Source organism: Hylobates moloch, unplaced genomic scaffold (assembly GCF_009828535.3).
Source record: "Hylobates moloch isolate HMO894 unplaced genomic scaffold, HMol_V3 SCAFFOLD_23, whole genome shotgun sequence".
NCBI classification, from domain to species: Eukaryota; Metazoa; Chordata; class Mammalia; order Primates; family Hylobatidae; genus Hylobates; species Hylobates moloch.
In genome coordinates, this window is record NW_026652298.1 from 8,473,784 (window position 1) to 8,489,192 (window position 15,409).

Sequence of the window (15,409 nt, forward strand, 5' to 3'; positions counted from 1 at the left end):
ATACACATCTCAAAAGAACATTATGGCTCTGGAAGCACCCTGAGTTTATAAAGACCCTCAGTCATTCTAAAACGTACAAAGGAAAAATGTGTTCTGCAAAAATAAAGTTTACTTACTTGTATTGATCAGAAATTGATTGGATACACCAGGATGATCTACATCATGTATTGCACTGGCAAAAATTGCTGCAAGAATCTCCAAATCTGTAAACACAGCCTGGAAAATCGGACAATATAGATAATATTACTATTCTACAAAGATATGAATTAAAAGTATAAACAAATGAGAAATCTCTAGAATTTAAATGGAAAACAAAATGGAGCTTCAAAATGTGTTACAATGTGTCAAGGGAGAGTCTTAGATACTTATGAACTTTTAAAGTATAATCTTGGAAGAAAATATTTTATCTATTTTATCTCATGATCAAATGTTTTCCATTCACTGTTATTTTTAAAAATATTATTTTAAAACTGAAATTCTTTTAAAAGAAAATAATAGTTTTCTAAATATTTAAGATGTCTAAGAATATTCTGAAAATGTACATAAAATTAGTAAGACATGAGCAATTATTTTCTTTCATCGAAACCAGGGTTTCTCAACTTCAGCACTATTGACATTTTGGGCCCAATAACTCTCTGCGTGGGAGGCTGTTCTGTGCATTGTAGGATTTTTAGCAGAATTTCTGGCCTCTACTGACAAGATGCCAGTATCATGTACAACTAAAAATGTGATAGCTGTGACAACCAAAAATGCCTCCAGACATTGCCAAATGTCCCTGGTGGTGGCAGGAGGGAAAGAAAGGGGAAGAGAAACCATTTCCAGTTGAGAATCACTCACCCACATGATGAGGATTCACATAATTTTATAATGAAAACAAACTGAATTATAAAATATATTTCTTAAAAATATATTTTAAGAAAATCAAATTGCTTTAGTAAACAACTAATGAAATAACTTCTTAGGATTTAGAAAAATTAAAGTATTTCCTTCTAATATATTCTATGAAAAAATATCAATATATTGCTTATGTTTTATAAAACGTTCTTTGGCCTATAAATAAAAGCTGTCAGACTAGATTTCAAGAAAACAAATTCACAAAAAGTGAATAAGCCAGATGTGCTTTATGAAACGTCCAGTGGATCACTTCAAAGAAGCAATATCATAAACAGACCAATCACTAAATCTGTGACCAACTTTCATAAGCAAAATCCATCAAAGACTTGTCTATTAACTATAGCATTTTCCCCCATAAGTCAATAAATTATACTTCCAATGAATCCAATTATATCTTCTCCATTGAAAACCCTTCAGATAAAAGTTTAATAGACCTTTATGAGTGGCAAGTTAGTGTTCTTGAAATTTTAGAAACAGATTTACCTCCAAAGCAGGTGTAGATAATAGCACATGAGTAGACTGGACAACATCGGCAGCATGGATATTGTTGTGATAGGCCACATCAGCATGATAATGGTCTTCGAGAGTCATAAGATATGTAATTAAAGTATCTACTGGAATTTTAAATGTTTTTAATAAATCCCGTTCCTGTAGGAAAAAAAATCATCTTAACATTTTTGTCTTTGTGAAAAATTTCTCCATAGAGTATGTTTAAAAAAAAAAAAATCACACGCTAGTGTTGCCAGTGGATAACCTGGAAATGGCAATTGCACTCTCACATGTCTAGTGAGGAAAATGGGAACCTTTGAGAAGATCTAGGGACTTTGGGACAAAACCAGAGTTGGGTTGTCCTGCTGGAACCCAAGAGTACTACGCCCTAGCTGGATGGTGTCAGGAATGAGGTGCCAACTCTAAAAGTTTCTGTGTTCCATTATCATGGAGGCAGCTCCAGTCAAGCACTATTGACTCAACCCCTGCATCACACCAGCTAAAAATCAATATCCTCTCTAGGGCTGAAGTTTCCCATTCCAGTCCCAAGGTATCTACAACAGCCTCAACTTCTCATTTAAATCCCACCCTGAGCTGGAGCAAAGGGTCAATAAGAGAGAAATGGATATGAAGAAAGAAGCAGGACACAAGAAAGTGACTGAAAAAACTATATTCTAAGGTTAGCCAGCAGGGGCTTTATTCATTTTTTTTAAGTTAGTACTCCATTCTCTATGCCAGTCAGGTTCAGATGACTAAGATGTCTAAATTATTATTTTAATAAATTGCTTCAATTTGGCTATATCACATCTTTTTCTTAAATGCAAAAAAATAACAAAATGGATGTATTTGTGGTTTATCCACACTCCACCTTTCTGTATCTTTACTTGTCCCTTGGCAAAGGAGCAAATAAGGATAAAAGTATAAAAATAAGCAAAAGATGGGGAATATTAAAAAAGACAAAATGTATGCACAAGCTACAGACTGGACATTAAGTTCCTAAATAAAATAAATGTAATAGAACTCAACCACATTACCTGAAAAATGGTGTGCATGATAACAGTCAAGGGCCGGTTACCAGACAACTCTGCTATTCTGAAAACATGAAGACCCCATTTGTTCACATCTTCTAGTTCCTGGAGTAAAAAAAAACAAAACAAAAAAAAAAAAAACGACACTAAAGACACTAAAATATTAGAAAGTGGAGTAAATTATGACTCAAAGAACACAATCATTTAAAAATTACAGACTTTAGGTGGCCGGGCATGGAGGCTCAAGCCTGTAATCCCAGAACTTTGGGAGGCTGAGGCAGGCAGATCACTTGAAGTCAGGAGTTTGAAACCAGCCTGCCCAACATGGTGAAACCCCATCTCTACTAAAAATAAAAAAAATTAGTCAGGTGTGGTGGTGTGTGCCTGTAATCCCATCTACTTGGGAGGCTGAGGCAGGAGAATTGCTTGAACCCGGGAGGTGGAGGTTGTAGTGAGCCAAGATTGCGCCACTGCACTCTGCACTCCAACCTGGGCAACAGGGCGAGACTACGTCTCAAAACAAACAAAACAAAACAGACTTCAGTGTAAAGATTGTTAGATGTTTTAAACAATGATTCATTTTAAATGTTAACAGACACACCATGGAAGCATAGGCAAACTTTAGGCACATTTACTTAAATGTACTGAAAACTGAATAGTATGGCTTAACCTTATGTCTTTGACATTACAACATATTTATGTACTTTAAGTATCAATCACAAAGCACTTCTTTAATGGATAAAATCTACTCACAAAACCTTAACTGTTTTCCTAAAACCCAGAAGACATGACAGATTTCTAACTTTTTAAGGCCAAACAATGAAATGAAGATGCAAATAATCGCCCCCAAGCCCCTAAAACATACATACCAAACCCCTTGTCTAGGGCACTTTAAAAGGAGCTTTATAAAATGCCTTCCCATCTTCAAAAAGAAAAATAAAACTCCAATTAATAAATTTTTCTATCCATTTGAAAGACTAGAAGTGAAAATTCATGAAAGGGCATCATTTAATATTTATGATCCTAATCTTTGAAATCATCATACCTTGGCAAGGACATCTTCTTGTTCAGTTTTAACTCCAAACCTTGGGATACTTGAATTAGTCAGACTAGAGCTGTGCATCAGTTTCTTGACTCCACTGATCTGAGACATTGGTCTTTTCTTTTTCTCCTTTTCCTTCTGAGTTGGAGAAGGAATTTCCACTTCATGTTGCTTATCTTGAGAAATTTAGAAAATGTTCTATATTATTAATTCTATCTGTTTTATATTGTCATATGCATAACTGGAAGGATTGTAATTGGTCATTATATATTCCAGGAAATGTTTCCAACTAAAAAGTTTCCTTTTAGAGAGTTCAGTATTTACATTTGAATTGGACTTAATTTGATATCTTCAAACACAAAATTAAGCAAATAAGTTCCATTACAAAATAATATCAAATGTATTCCATGGTTACCTCTTTGATACAATGTCCTAATAAAAAATGTTGCAAGACTTAGCATGACAGCAGACTCAGAATACACAACAGGTGGTTATTTCCACTGTTCATCAATTCAATTCCTATTTGAAATTGACTTAATGAACTGAAAATTGTTCTTGCCAACTAAGGACTACAGTTTCAATACATATTTTGAAATGGTAGAAACTTTATACACAAATGTCATGAAAACAGCAGTATATAAAACAGCTAACTGAAATGGGTAACACTGGGAGTTGAAACAGCAGGTTTTGGATGACTTAGATTAATTCTGCTACTTTTTATTTCTGTATGATAGTGAGATAAGGGTTAAATCCCCAGGTTTTATGGGAGCATAGAGAATCATAAATATTACCTGATAAGTGAATACGTACATAAGCTAATTGTGTTCTATAGTAAAAGACCTAAGATATCTTCATACTTTCATCCACGATTTCAAGGCAGTGATGAGCAACTGTAACTCATCCTTTTACATAGAACATGTTCCATAAGTATTTAATAAATGTTAACTATATATAACAGCAATTTTGTTTTGAAGGTAAGTCTAGGATACATTCAAATTGCTGACCTTTATTTACTGCATTTTCTTTCTGTGGATGAGGTACAAGAGTTGTCCCAGGACACCAAACTCAGCTATTATTAGCAAACTTTTATTTAGCATTTGTATTTTATCCACCCACCAGTTTACTAGGCTTGATGTCCATGAGACTGTCAGTTCATCGAGGGCAGGAATCATTTCTAATTTATCATTAAACACCTATTGCCCAACAATGGCTGGCATTGAATAAGAATTTGTTGAATATATGAATAGATCTCTCTATAAAATATATTTTACAGTTTGGTACTATGAAAAAATGGCAATATGTAATCTTAATTCGAGAATTTCTTTTTTTTTTTGAGATGGAGTCTTGCTCTGTTGCCCAGGCTGGAGTGCAGTGGCGCGATCTTGGCTCACTGCAAGCTCCGCCTCCCGGGTTCATGCCATTCTCCTGCCTCAGCCTCTCCGAGTAGCTGGGACTACAGGCGCCCGCCACCACGCCCAGCTAATTTTTTGTATTTTTAGTAGAGACGGGGTTTCACCATGGTCTCGATCTCCTGACCTCGTGATCTGCCCGCCTCGGCCTCCCAAAGTGCTGGGATTACAAGCGTGAGCCACCGCGCCCAGCCTAATTCGAGAATTTCTAAAGTCCTAAATAAAACTAAGAAAATGTACTTTGTCACCTGCAACTCTAAAACTCAGAGGTGTATAGTGTCAAATTATTAATATGATGAATGAAAAGAAATAGAACTTCTACCACTTGTTTGGTTTCCAAAATGAGTTGGCACCCCAATCCTCCTACAAAAACAAACAAGCAAACAACTGAAGAAAAAATTTTAATTGCATGTTGTTATTCTCACCTAAGAATGTGTTTGAGATAAACTCTGACACTTGATTTCCAGACCGACTCATTTCAGAGAGATGGGTGAGCTCCCGATTAAGCATCCTTTTAAACTGAAAAACAGAAAAGTAAAATGAAATAATAGAAGAGGAAAGTTTAAGTGAGATATATATGCATACTCTGAGATACAGAAAGACATGCCCAAAGAATTTTTAAGTTGTCCTGACAATTTAGAACAGTGCCTTCTAGCAGAACTTTCTTCAGTGAGGGAAAAACACCATAATCTGTGCTGCCAATTACAGCAGTCATTAGCCACAGGTGGTTACTAAGCATTTAAAATGTGGCTAGTGCAAATGAGAAACCAAATTTTGAATTTTATTTAATTTTAACTATTTTTAATTTAAATAATCACATATGGCTGATGGCCACCATATTGACCAGCACAAATTTAGACTCTCAAGGGCTGAAGGGAAAATCAGGAGAAATAAGCAAAGAAAAGGGAATTAAAAATTAAGATGTATTATTAGTTATTTAGAGAAGAGAGAAACTAATTTATAGCACATAAAAGTGTTGCCATACAATAAAACATGGAATTCTTTCTTCAATTAATTTATCATTAGCAGAAATGAATATATATACTGATCGAGGGCTTAAAATTTAATCTTTTACTCCAAAGCAAAACTTAATAGACTTCAGTACTCTTCCAGAACTATGGAGAAGTAAAATATTTAAATAAATACTGTATAATGTTTCCTTTTAAAAGTTGTTTTTCAAGTAAGAGTATAACATTTATTGTTTCTCAACATCCACAAAATTTACTGTTTTCCCAAGTCACTAAATAGGAAACAGGTCAATTTTCAATAATCTACTTTACAATTTTTATTACTGATGCCATAGTGCCTATTTCATTGAAAAGAAACACTGGAATTAACCTACCAACACCACATGGCATTACCAGTATCCAAAACTCCCAAAGATTTTATGCTTCTCCCACCCCCATCAGTTGTTTCTCAAGCATTTCAGAGTCCTTTGACTCTGAAAACAGCCCAACAAGGCCTTTTAATAAGCCTTTAATATTTGCCTTAATATACAGAAACAATATATTTTTTCTATACATAGAGTAACTGCTATTAGATACTTGACAAAAAAAGTCAGACACATTAATCATCAGATTAGCCTTTAAAATTTGAAATTTCACCATAAATTCTCAATTAAGTATGAAGGTAAGTGTTGAGTTTATATTTTAGTAATGTTTGAAATATAATTCTTACTCAGTATTTAATTATTTAGAATTATTTTGCTTCTCTGCATAATTCATACCAAGATGGCCTAACTCTATACCGTTTGCTAAATAACTTCCAAAGTCAATCTTATAGACCATCTAGATTAAGTTTTAACTCAGCATTTAACTGTTATCAAAACAAACAAAAAAACCCTCAACCATTTCAATGGACTGTTGGATGAGAGAAATGTTTATTCGCATTCCAGCGTAGTCAAAAACAAAGAACTCATCATTTACATTGGGTGTATCTCCTAATGCTTTCCTTCCCCCCTCCCCCCACCCCACAACAGGCCCCGGTGGGCCTCCCCTTCCTGTGTCCAAGTGTTCTCATTGTTCAATTCCCACATGTACCCTAGAACTTAAAGTATAATAAAAATAAATAAAATAAAATAAATGCTGGGGAAAAACAAACAAAAACCAAAGAACTGGCATGACCAGTACAAATTCTGGTTGTTAAATTACTGGTCTAGAAAGCTTAGTCTCAAACTCAGGAACACTAAATTCACTTCTTTGTTCATATGTTTTTATAACTCCTTTCTAATTATAAAAGGTACATGTACTATAGAAAATTCAGAAAGCTATATCGAAAAAAAGAAAATAATGTAAATCCCCACTGCTGGAAGATAACCACAGATAATTTGTTAAATTTCCTTGTATGCCTTTTTTTCTACCCATGTATGTGAATACATATTTTTAAAACTGGCATCAGGTGGTATACAGAACATAGGTTACTGCTTGTGTTCACTCAGCATTATATCTTATAACCTACTGAAAAAAATAAACTTTGTGCTTTCTAAGAATATTTGTAGACATTTATAATAGAGTTCAAAATTTTTTCTGTCCCTTTTTAGAAAGTTATATTTTCTTGAGTAAATTATGGGCTATCAAATAATTTAATGAGCTAATACAGAAAGTGTCTTCTATTTAGCCTGGCACATAGTAGATGCTCAATATTATTTGAGTTCCTTCTCCCAGCTCACTTTCTGGCACTCAGTCCCTAACTTTTGGGCCTTTTAAAGTGATAGCTGATTTTTATCATTGCAGGTCAGACAGATGAAGGATTTGACTATAGTTATAACCATAAAAATAGTTACTTAAATAGCTAGCTCCTCTTTCTCAAATCCCATAAAGAACTTGGAAGAGCATTAGTATGGGAAACCATAGCTATGTCTCAAAAGCACAGCTAAAATGTTATGCATACACAGGTTTAAAAAAACTCTTTGCTTAAGACTTGGAGCCAACCCAAATGTCCATCAGTGATAGACTGGATTAAGAAAATGTGGCACATACATACCATGGAATACTACGTAGCCATAAAAAGGGACGAGTTCATGTCCTTTGCGGGGACATGGATGAAGCTGGAAACCATCATTCTCAGCAAACTAACACAGCAACAGAAAACCAAACACCACATGTTCTCACTCATAAGTGGGAGTTGAACAATGAGAACACATGGACACAGGGAGGGGAACATCACACACCAGGGCCTGTCAGCGGGTAGGGGGTTGGGGAGGGACAGCATTAGGCAAAATACCTAATGTAGATGACAGGTTGTTGGGTGCAGCAAACGACCATGGCATGTGTATACCTATGGAACAAACCTGCACCTTCTGCACATGTATACCAGAACTTAAAGTATAATAATAAAAAAAATTTTACTTTACGGATAAATTCACACTTGGAAAAATATACTCATTAGGCAAAGCATATTCCAAAGAAAAGAGTCTGCTAAACATTTTAAACACATTCAATGAAATATCTCTTTGATCTAAAATTGTTCATGTTATGAGCTAAAAGTTGCTATTAAGAACTACCTGGTCATGACAAAGTTCTTTTTCTAATAAAAGATGGGAGAAGAGGCAAGGCTTTCACCATTGCTAGAATCTCAGCAGTCTATACAGGAACTGCTGCCCTCCTTGCACTTCTCTCAATAAAGCGAAACAAGGGAAGCCTTCTGGGAGTGATTGATAAAGATAGATAGAGACCCAGTAATCACAGGTTCATCTTCTAACTTGTACACAACCTAGTATAAGGATTATGTTGCCCAAGGAGAACATGTGGATGCTACCTGCAGATATGCTACATATACTATTGGATTTTTCTAAAAGAATATAAAGAATGAAGTACAATTTTCCTGGCAGTTTGCTTAAACAATTCACCAAAATAGCCAGTTAGTACAGATAACTGAAGAAAAAAGCCAGTGAAAGGAATCTAAATATTGTACAGACTAGATAAGTGACATACTGCATGTTCCATTTTTATCTTTCTGGTCATACACATTATTCCCAGAGTACTTTCCAGCCTTTGTTTAAAACACAAAAACATAGATTGGAGAAATCCTCCATCACATGCCCACCTCCCAACCAAGGTTTATAAGGGACTCCAAGGAAGTCAACATTTCATTTTAACATAATTATAAAAGACAATATTTGAAGCAATTACCTCTCTTCTCTAGGGAGACAGTATAAGGAATTTCCTAAAGATAATTTTCAAGCATACATTAAGTTATAACACAAGGGTATTTTCTAAAAGGAATTAACATTGTTTTCCTTTTTTGCTATCCATATAAAACTTTCAGTCCAGCAAAGCTAAATTAATAACCACAAAAATTACCATAAGTGCTTTCTCAACTGGTAGTTAATCTCACAAATTGGTTTTGGAGTGCATAGCTAGATGTATTTAGAAAACGCACTAGATCATTCAACAAGCATTTAAAAGTGATACTTCTCTCATCTAAAAATAATTATACAATATTTACTAAGATAAGTACATAAAATTGCCAAAGGGGGAAGGACTGATTTAAAGCTAATAAATACAATGTATTCTTCTGGGAATCCCATCATATTTCTCAATTAATAAATTTAGAAGGGACAAAACATTAAACTGCCGTTTGAAAAGAACTGATTGTAAAATCAGTTTATTTTTTTAAGTGACCTCTAAATATTTTCCATTGATGAATTTCTAATTGTTTTTAGCCTAAGTAGTCTGAAAACAATACACAGATTTAGGGTTGCAACTAAAAAAACGGGAGGATTTCTAAGTGAATGCTTTCGAATCCTTTGTTCTCATTATACATCAGAATGTCTGTGTACAGCAGTTAAGGCATAAAGGAAAGTAAAAATGCAGTTGAATCTGAATACTGTATTTTGCTTTTCAGAACTGCAATTCTTCAATTTACATTATGCATTTAAGATTGTTCAGGAAGCAAACTAAAATAATAAAACAAAATTAAAATGTTCTTAAATGTAATCTTCTTTACTTCTACATCACGCCAATGTGCTACTGGGTATATTATATATCATCCCAATATATATTTAAGGAGGTGGTATGGGTCCAATAGTAAGAAAATTTGCTTCTTTTTTCCTGACAATATTCTGCTTAAAATCATTTGAATATGCTGCACTGTGATGCATTACAAGTTTGGTAGATATCAGTATTCAAAGTTATTTAAACAAATACTCCATTGACTGCATAAAAATAAGTCCTTCAGAATGCATTAAGACCAAATTATATCTATATTTGCTATTTTTACATGTTTTTAAAGGCACAGTATTAAACATAAAGCTGTCCAGGAAAAATTTTCCTCAAAAAGAAAAGTACTAAAATTCTATATTTAGATTCTTGGCAATATTGTTCATAACCATAGTACAAATGGTTCATAATCATAGTACAAATGTGAAGCCCTTCAAAAATACATCAATTGTGAGCTGGCTAAAAGCTAGGAGCTGAATTCTGGGGGATAATGAGGGCTTCTTATATTTACTCTCTATACTTTTCTGCATTTCTGTAGATTTTTAGCCAAGAAATGGCTAATAAAATTCATATAATGGAAGTCTATATATTTTAAAAACATTTTTAAAAATCTGAATCATCCACAGATTTAAAGGCAGGTAAGGAATCATGACTAGTTGGACAACCAATACTGAAATAAGTTTTCTAATTTTTTTAGAATTCAAGTAAATCACTAAAAGGGGAACTTGTCTTTCAAAAAGAAAGAAACAAAGCAAACGACAAACACTCCAGTCTGAAAAATCCTCAGAGTAACAGAAAATGAATCTTTTAAAATGTGTTGTGATTGGCTCCCGGGTTCAAGCGATTGGCTCAAATATCAAAAATCTGTGAAGTGATGTTTCATTTAGGACTGAATAAGGTTTTTCTACCTCCTTCTATTGTGGAGACAGGATCACAATGCTAATGTTACCACAGGGCATGCAAAAAGCCTGCCAAGCATGGACACAATCTTATTAAATTGTTTACTAATTCATTTCTTGAGATTCACAAAACAGTGTAATAAGAACTTTGTTCAGTTTTGCAAGTATAATAGACAATCAAGTTTTCACTTTAATATCACTTACATAGTTAAGTAATGCCAATTTTTAATGTCACCTAGGGCTTTATAGCTAAAGGTGAAAAAAACGTATTCCTCATCAGGTTAAAGTAGTATAGATTTTTAGAAACAGCCACAAATTAATTTTATAAACTTTATGTGCAACATACTAACTGGAATCCATAAATCAGTATAAGTAATTTAGCCCAATAATTTACTTGCAATGAATGTATTTAATTATCATATATTTTTCAAGCACAATTCAAACATATACCACATGACAAACAGAAGAATTACTGCATATCTAAAAAGCTATTTTAACACGCAAACTACAACTGATGAAAGTTATACAATCTTATCTTGACCACTATTAACACATATTTCTTCCTAGTTCATGTGTAAGGAAAGAATACAAAATTGCTTAGAAAGCTTAGACTCTACTATAATTTGTTCAAACTACCAGTTATGTAATCAGAGTAAGGAGTTTTCAAAAGCTAAATAAGTCTTACCTTTATGTAGCCCCAAGACACTGACAGTAAATAGTTTGCTTCAGGCATTTTTGATTGATTATATATGTGTGTAAGCTCTAAAATGTATTTAGCTTCAAAATCTCGATACTTTAACAACCTCCACAAGCCATGCAGAGTATGAGTTTTTAAAGATTTTTGGTAATTAAGTATATATAAGAAAGCTTCGCATTAAATCCCATCCAGCCGTCTTCCCATCGAATACATGCCATTTGTAAGACTCCAGAATGGCACAAAATTCAGCAACTATTCTGAATAAAGAAAATCCATGTGATAGAGGAATATCTAAAGATCTAAGGGTCTGCATCTTTCTCTCCGGAGCTCCAGGGCTTAATGAATAATGTATGTCAAGATGCTTAGTTGCAAGAAAGGCTAGTCCTGTCAAAAGCTACCAAATAAGGAACTGCAGGCAAGCCGGGAAGAGTGACAAGAAGCCCCTCCCATAAAACCCCAACTCTGCACCAATTGCATTCCGGCTCTTAGCCTATAAGGCGAGGGGGTGTGGCCTCGGTGCAGGCTGCTTTGGGATTGGTTGGCAAGGGCCAGCCCTCTGGGGAGGCTTTCTCCTCAGCCGACAAACGCCATTGAATAATGGTGTCCCTGCAGCTCTGAGGCCACCCTGAGAAAAGATGAATGGGGCTTCCCTCTCGCAGTGATGAATAATGACCATAAAACTCCTCAAAATTCATAGTTCATTCTTAAAGAAGAATTGCCCATCCTTTTGGAGGGCATTTTCTATGAATTTTAATGTCCTCTGGCTTCCCTTCCTTCCAAATAAAAACTGCTACAAAAATGGCAATCGAGCATTTTAATTGCTTCCCTCTCTCAAATCCAAAACAAGTGGCTCCCTGGTGATGTAGAAGTAACTGTAGTTCTCCCCTCATCCAACATAAAAGCATAGGGATTAAACAATACGACTAATGTCCAGAATTCACAGATGGCAATGACACATTCCCTCACCTGTGTGGCATGGCTGCTCTCAGCTCCTTTTGTTTCTATTGTTATGTATGACAGAGTTCTAAAACCTTCAAAATCTAGGGGTGGGACCACTTATAATTCTGGGGGGAGGGAAATCTGAAAGCTAGGGCACTGTGTTTGCATAAGGAATGCAGTGTTTTGTATATAGAACTCAGGATCTGTATTTTGATCAGAAGAGAACATTTTATTTATTTATTTATTTATTTAGAGACAGAGTCTCGCTGTCGCCCATGCTAGAGTGCAGTAGTGCGATCTTGGCTCACTGTCACCTCTGCCTCCCGGGTTCAAGCGATTCTCCTGCCTCAGCCTCCCAAGAAGCTGGGATTACAGGTGCCCACCACCACGCCTGGCTAATTTTTGTATTTTTAGCAGAGACGGGATTTCACCATGTTGGCCAGGCTGGTCTCAGACTCCTGACCTCAGGGGATCCGCCCACCTTGGCCTCCCAAAGTGCTGGGATTACAGGTGTGGGCCAACGTACCCAGCCAGAACAGAACATTTTAATAACTGTACACAGAGTTAAGAAAGGAATGAGTGGCTCTTAGGAATCCAGAATTGAGCTCAAGAGTAATCAGACATTTTATGAGGAGGGTTAAATGAGAAATCAAAGTTCTTTCCAGAAAAACAGCATTTTCTATTTAGTTTGGTGTAGTATTACCCTGTAACTTTAATACTAAAGAGGTCTTGTGGGTGAGAAATGAGGAAAAACTAGGTTTTAGTCGATTTTAACATATATTTCTGTGCATTTTATCTCCTCTCCATCTCAAAGCCTGTGCTTACTATTCTGTGCTTCAACTTGCTGGTATGGTTACTCTGCAGTCTTCCTGACATTTAACTATTTCCACATGTGGCATGTCTGTCTTAGCATGCTCTCTGATAAGCACTCCCGTAACACTTTGTCTCTCTGAGTTTCTACTGGCCCTTTGCTGCTACAGTCCTCTGCTTTTGTTAACATCTGTTGTATTCATTTCCATCACTCTTACTCCTCTACAAAAGGAAGAAATTAAAGCTCCAACATTCCACTAAAGCTACCCCCAGAGGAATACTAAGGTCTTCCTTTTCTCTGGTCTCCCTACTTCTCTGAAGCGTTCCACATGTTTGATCATTCCTACCACTCTCCCTCAACTCCCAGGATCCTGAACTTCTTTAGTTTTCCCTAGGCCCACAATCTTCAATGACCACTTCTAACTTGAACTTTAGTGCCATATTTCTGAATATGAGATTCTCCTCTTGAATGCCCTGCTAGTCACGACAAACATTTTCAAAACTGTGAGACATTTTTCTATTTAAAGTAGTTCTTAGTATAATTACTTCCATTTCAGTCAGTGAGCCTATATTTCTTCCAGTATCTCAGATGGAATCTGTGACTCTTTCCTACCATTCAACAGGTGTTTCATGTGCGTCAGACACTGTCAGGTGTTTAATATAAACCATCTAGCTGAATCCTTGAGTAACCCGGCATGTTCCTCTATATGGCATCACCTTCCCTCCTTCATTCAACTTTGTTAGTAAGCCCTATCTTTTATCCAAAGCTGTTTCTTTCAGTTTGTTCCTTACCATTACCCCTCCCGTAATCTCAATCCAAATATTTAAAAGAAAGACTGAGAGAAATAGAAAGTAACTTTAATATCACCCCCTCTAACTCCCTCATTTCCATATAAAGTTGAGACCTAGAGAGAAAAAATGATTTTCCCAGGTTCACTCTGGTACTGAGAACAAGAATAGCAAGTTTAAATCTTTTGTGCACAATCACTGACAATCTTTTTAGTGTGTCAGCTTCCTCATCCATAAAGTGGATTACTGTGGCAGCTAGTCTCCAAAGATAATCTTAATGAGCCACACTGTCCTATGTTGAATCTGAGTTGGCTTGTGTAACCAACAAGTGATGGTGCATGACTGCTGAGGCTAAGTCATAAGAAATCTTGCAGCTCTCATCCTGCTTTCTTTGAATGTGCTATTGGGACCCCTAAGCCATTAGGTTGAAAAAAAGAAAAAAAAAAAAGGTCTGACTACTCTGAGAGGCTATGCTACAAGAAGTCCATGTTAACTTCACAGACAGTGAAGAGAGAAAGTGCAAGAGAGCACTTGCACAAGAAAGAGCACACACGCCTGGCCAGTCTTCAGCAATGCCAGCCACCCCAGCCCAGAGCCAGACCTGAGGGGCAAGAAGCCATCTTAGCCATCCAGTCAATTCAGCTTTCAGATAGCTACCACTGGGCTGCAACCATATGAGGAATGCCAAGCAAGAATGTCTAGCCAAGACCAGTTAACCCACAAAGCCATGAAAACTAATAAAAATACATTCATATTTCTAAGTATTAGGTTTGAAGTAATTTCTTACATAGCAATAAATAACCAGAACAGATATAATGAGGATTAAATGAGACCATATATGCAAAGCACTTAAAACAACAAATGGTACAAAGTTGAAGATAAGTAGGTATCAGACGATTAAGATGACAGTGACAATGATCATTATGATAATCATTCTATTATGCTAATATTTTAAAAAATTCCCTGGTTTATCATTTGTTTTTGAAATATATATATTATATTTCCTTTCAATTGCATCACAGCACTCCATGTCTCAGGGCCAAAATGCTGTAATTGCATCTTAGCTCATCTTCTTGCCCCTGGCTTTTCCCCTTTTAGTCTCATATTGACCTCTACTGCCAGATCAATTTTCCTCAAATCCAGCCGCAGCCTGTTACTTCAAAGCTAGTAATGCCTGCTTCATCGCATCCCTCTGTAAATTCCAGACTGCCATATCTGACCCTAATCCCCAAAGCCAAGCCTATTTTCAGCTGCTCTATTACATTTGCTCTGTTCCTGAAAGACTAGTATTCCTCCATCTTCACCATACAGCTGACAATCCCATCTCTGTCTACCAAATTCTCGGCCTAAAATACCCTCCTTCTTCTACTCTGCCAACCTCAAACTGGTTTTCTCAGTCAGATTTAAATCATTCAAAGTACATCTTAGGACCAAATATTCCAGCCTTTTTCCAAATTCTAATGATTCTACATC

General features: G+C 35.7%; 1 protein-coding gene across 6 annotated transcripts in view; it reads right to left on the reverse strand.

Moving 5' to 3' along the window:
• Window positions 1-15,409, reverse strand: part of LOC116462231 (cAMP-specific 3',5'-cyclic phosphodiesterase 4D) — an 810,743-nt gene that overhangs the window by 20,854 nt on the left and 774,480 nt on the right. For 5 of the 6 annotated variants that reach the window (XM_032144524.2, XM_058433986.1, XM_032144523.2 and 2 more), the window contains 5 exons: window positions 5,288-5,381; window positions 3,457-3,629; window positions 2,418-2,516; window positions 1,378-1,542; window positions 117-216 (listed from right to left, as the gene is read on the reverse strand). In XM_032144524.2, coding sequence (XP_032000415.1) covers window positions 117-216; window positions 1,378-1,542; window positions 2,418-2,516; window positions 3,457-3,629; window positions 5,288-5,381 — 631 coding nt within the window. Of the gene's footprint in view, window positions 1-116; window positions 217-1,377; window positions 1,543-2,417; window positions 2,517-3,456; window positions 3,630-5,287; window positions 5,382-11,386; window positions 11,776-15,409 lie in introns of those variants that run through there. The other variant, XM_032144526.2, reaches the window with a different exon arrangement.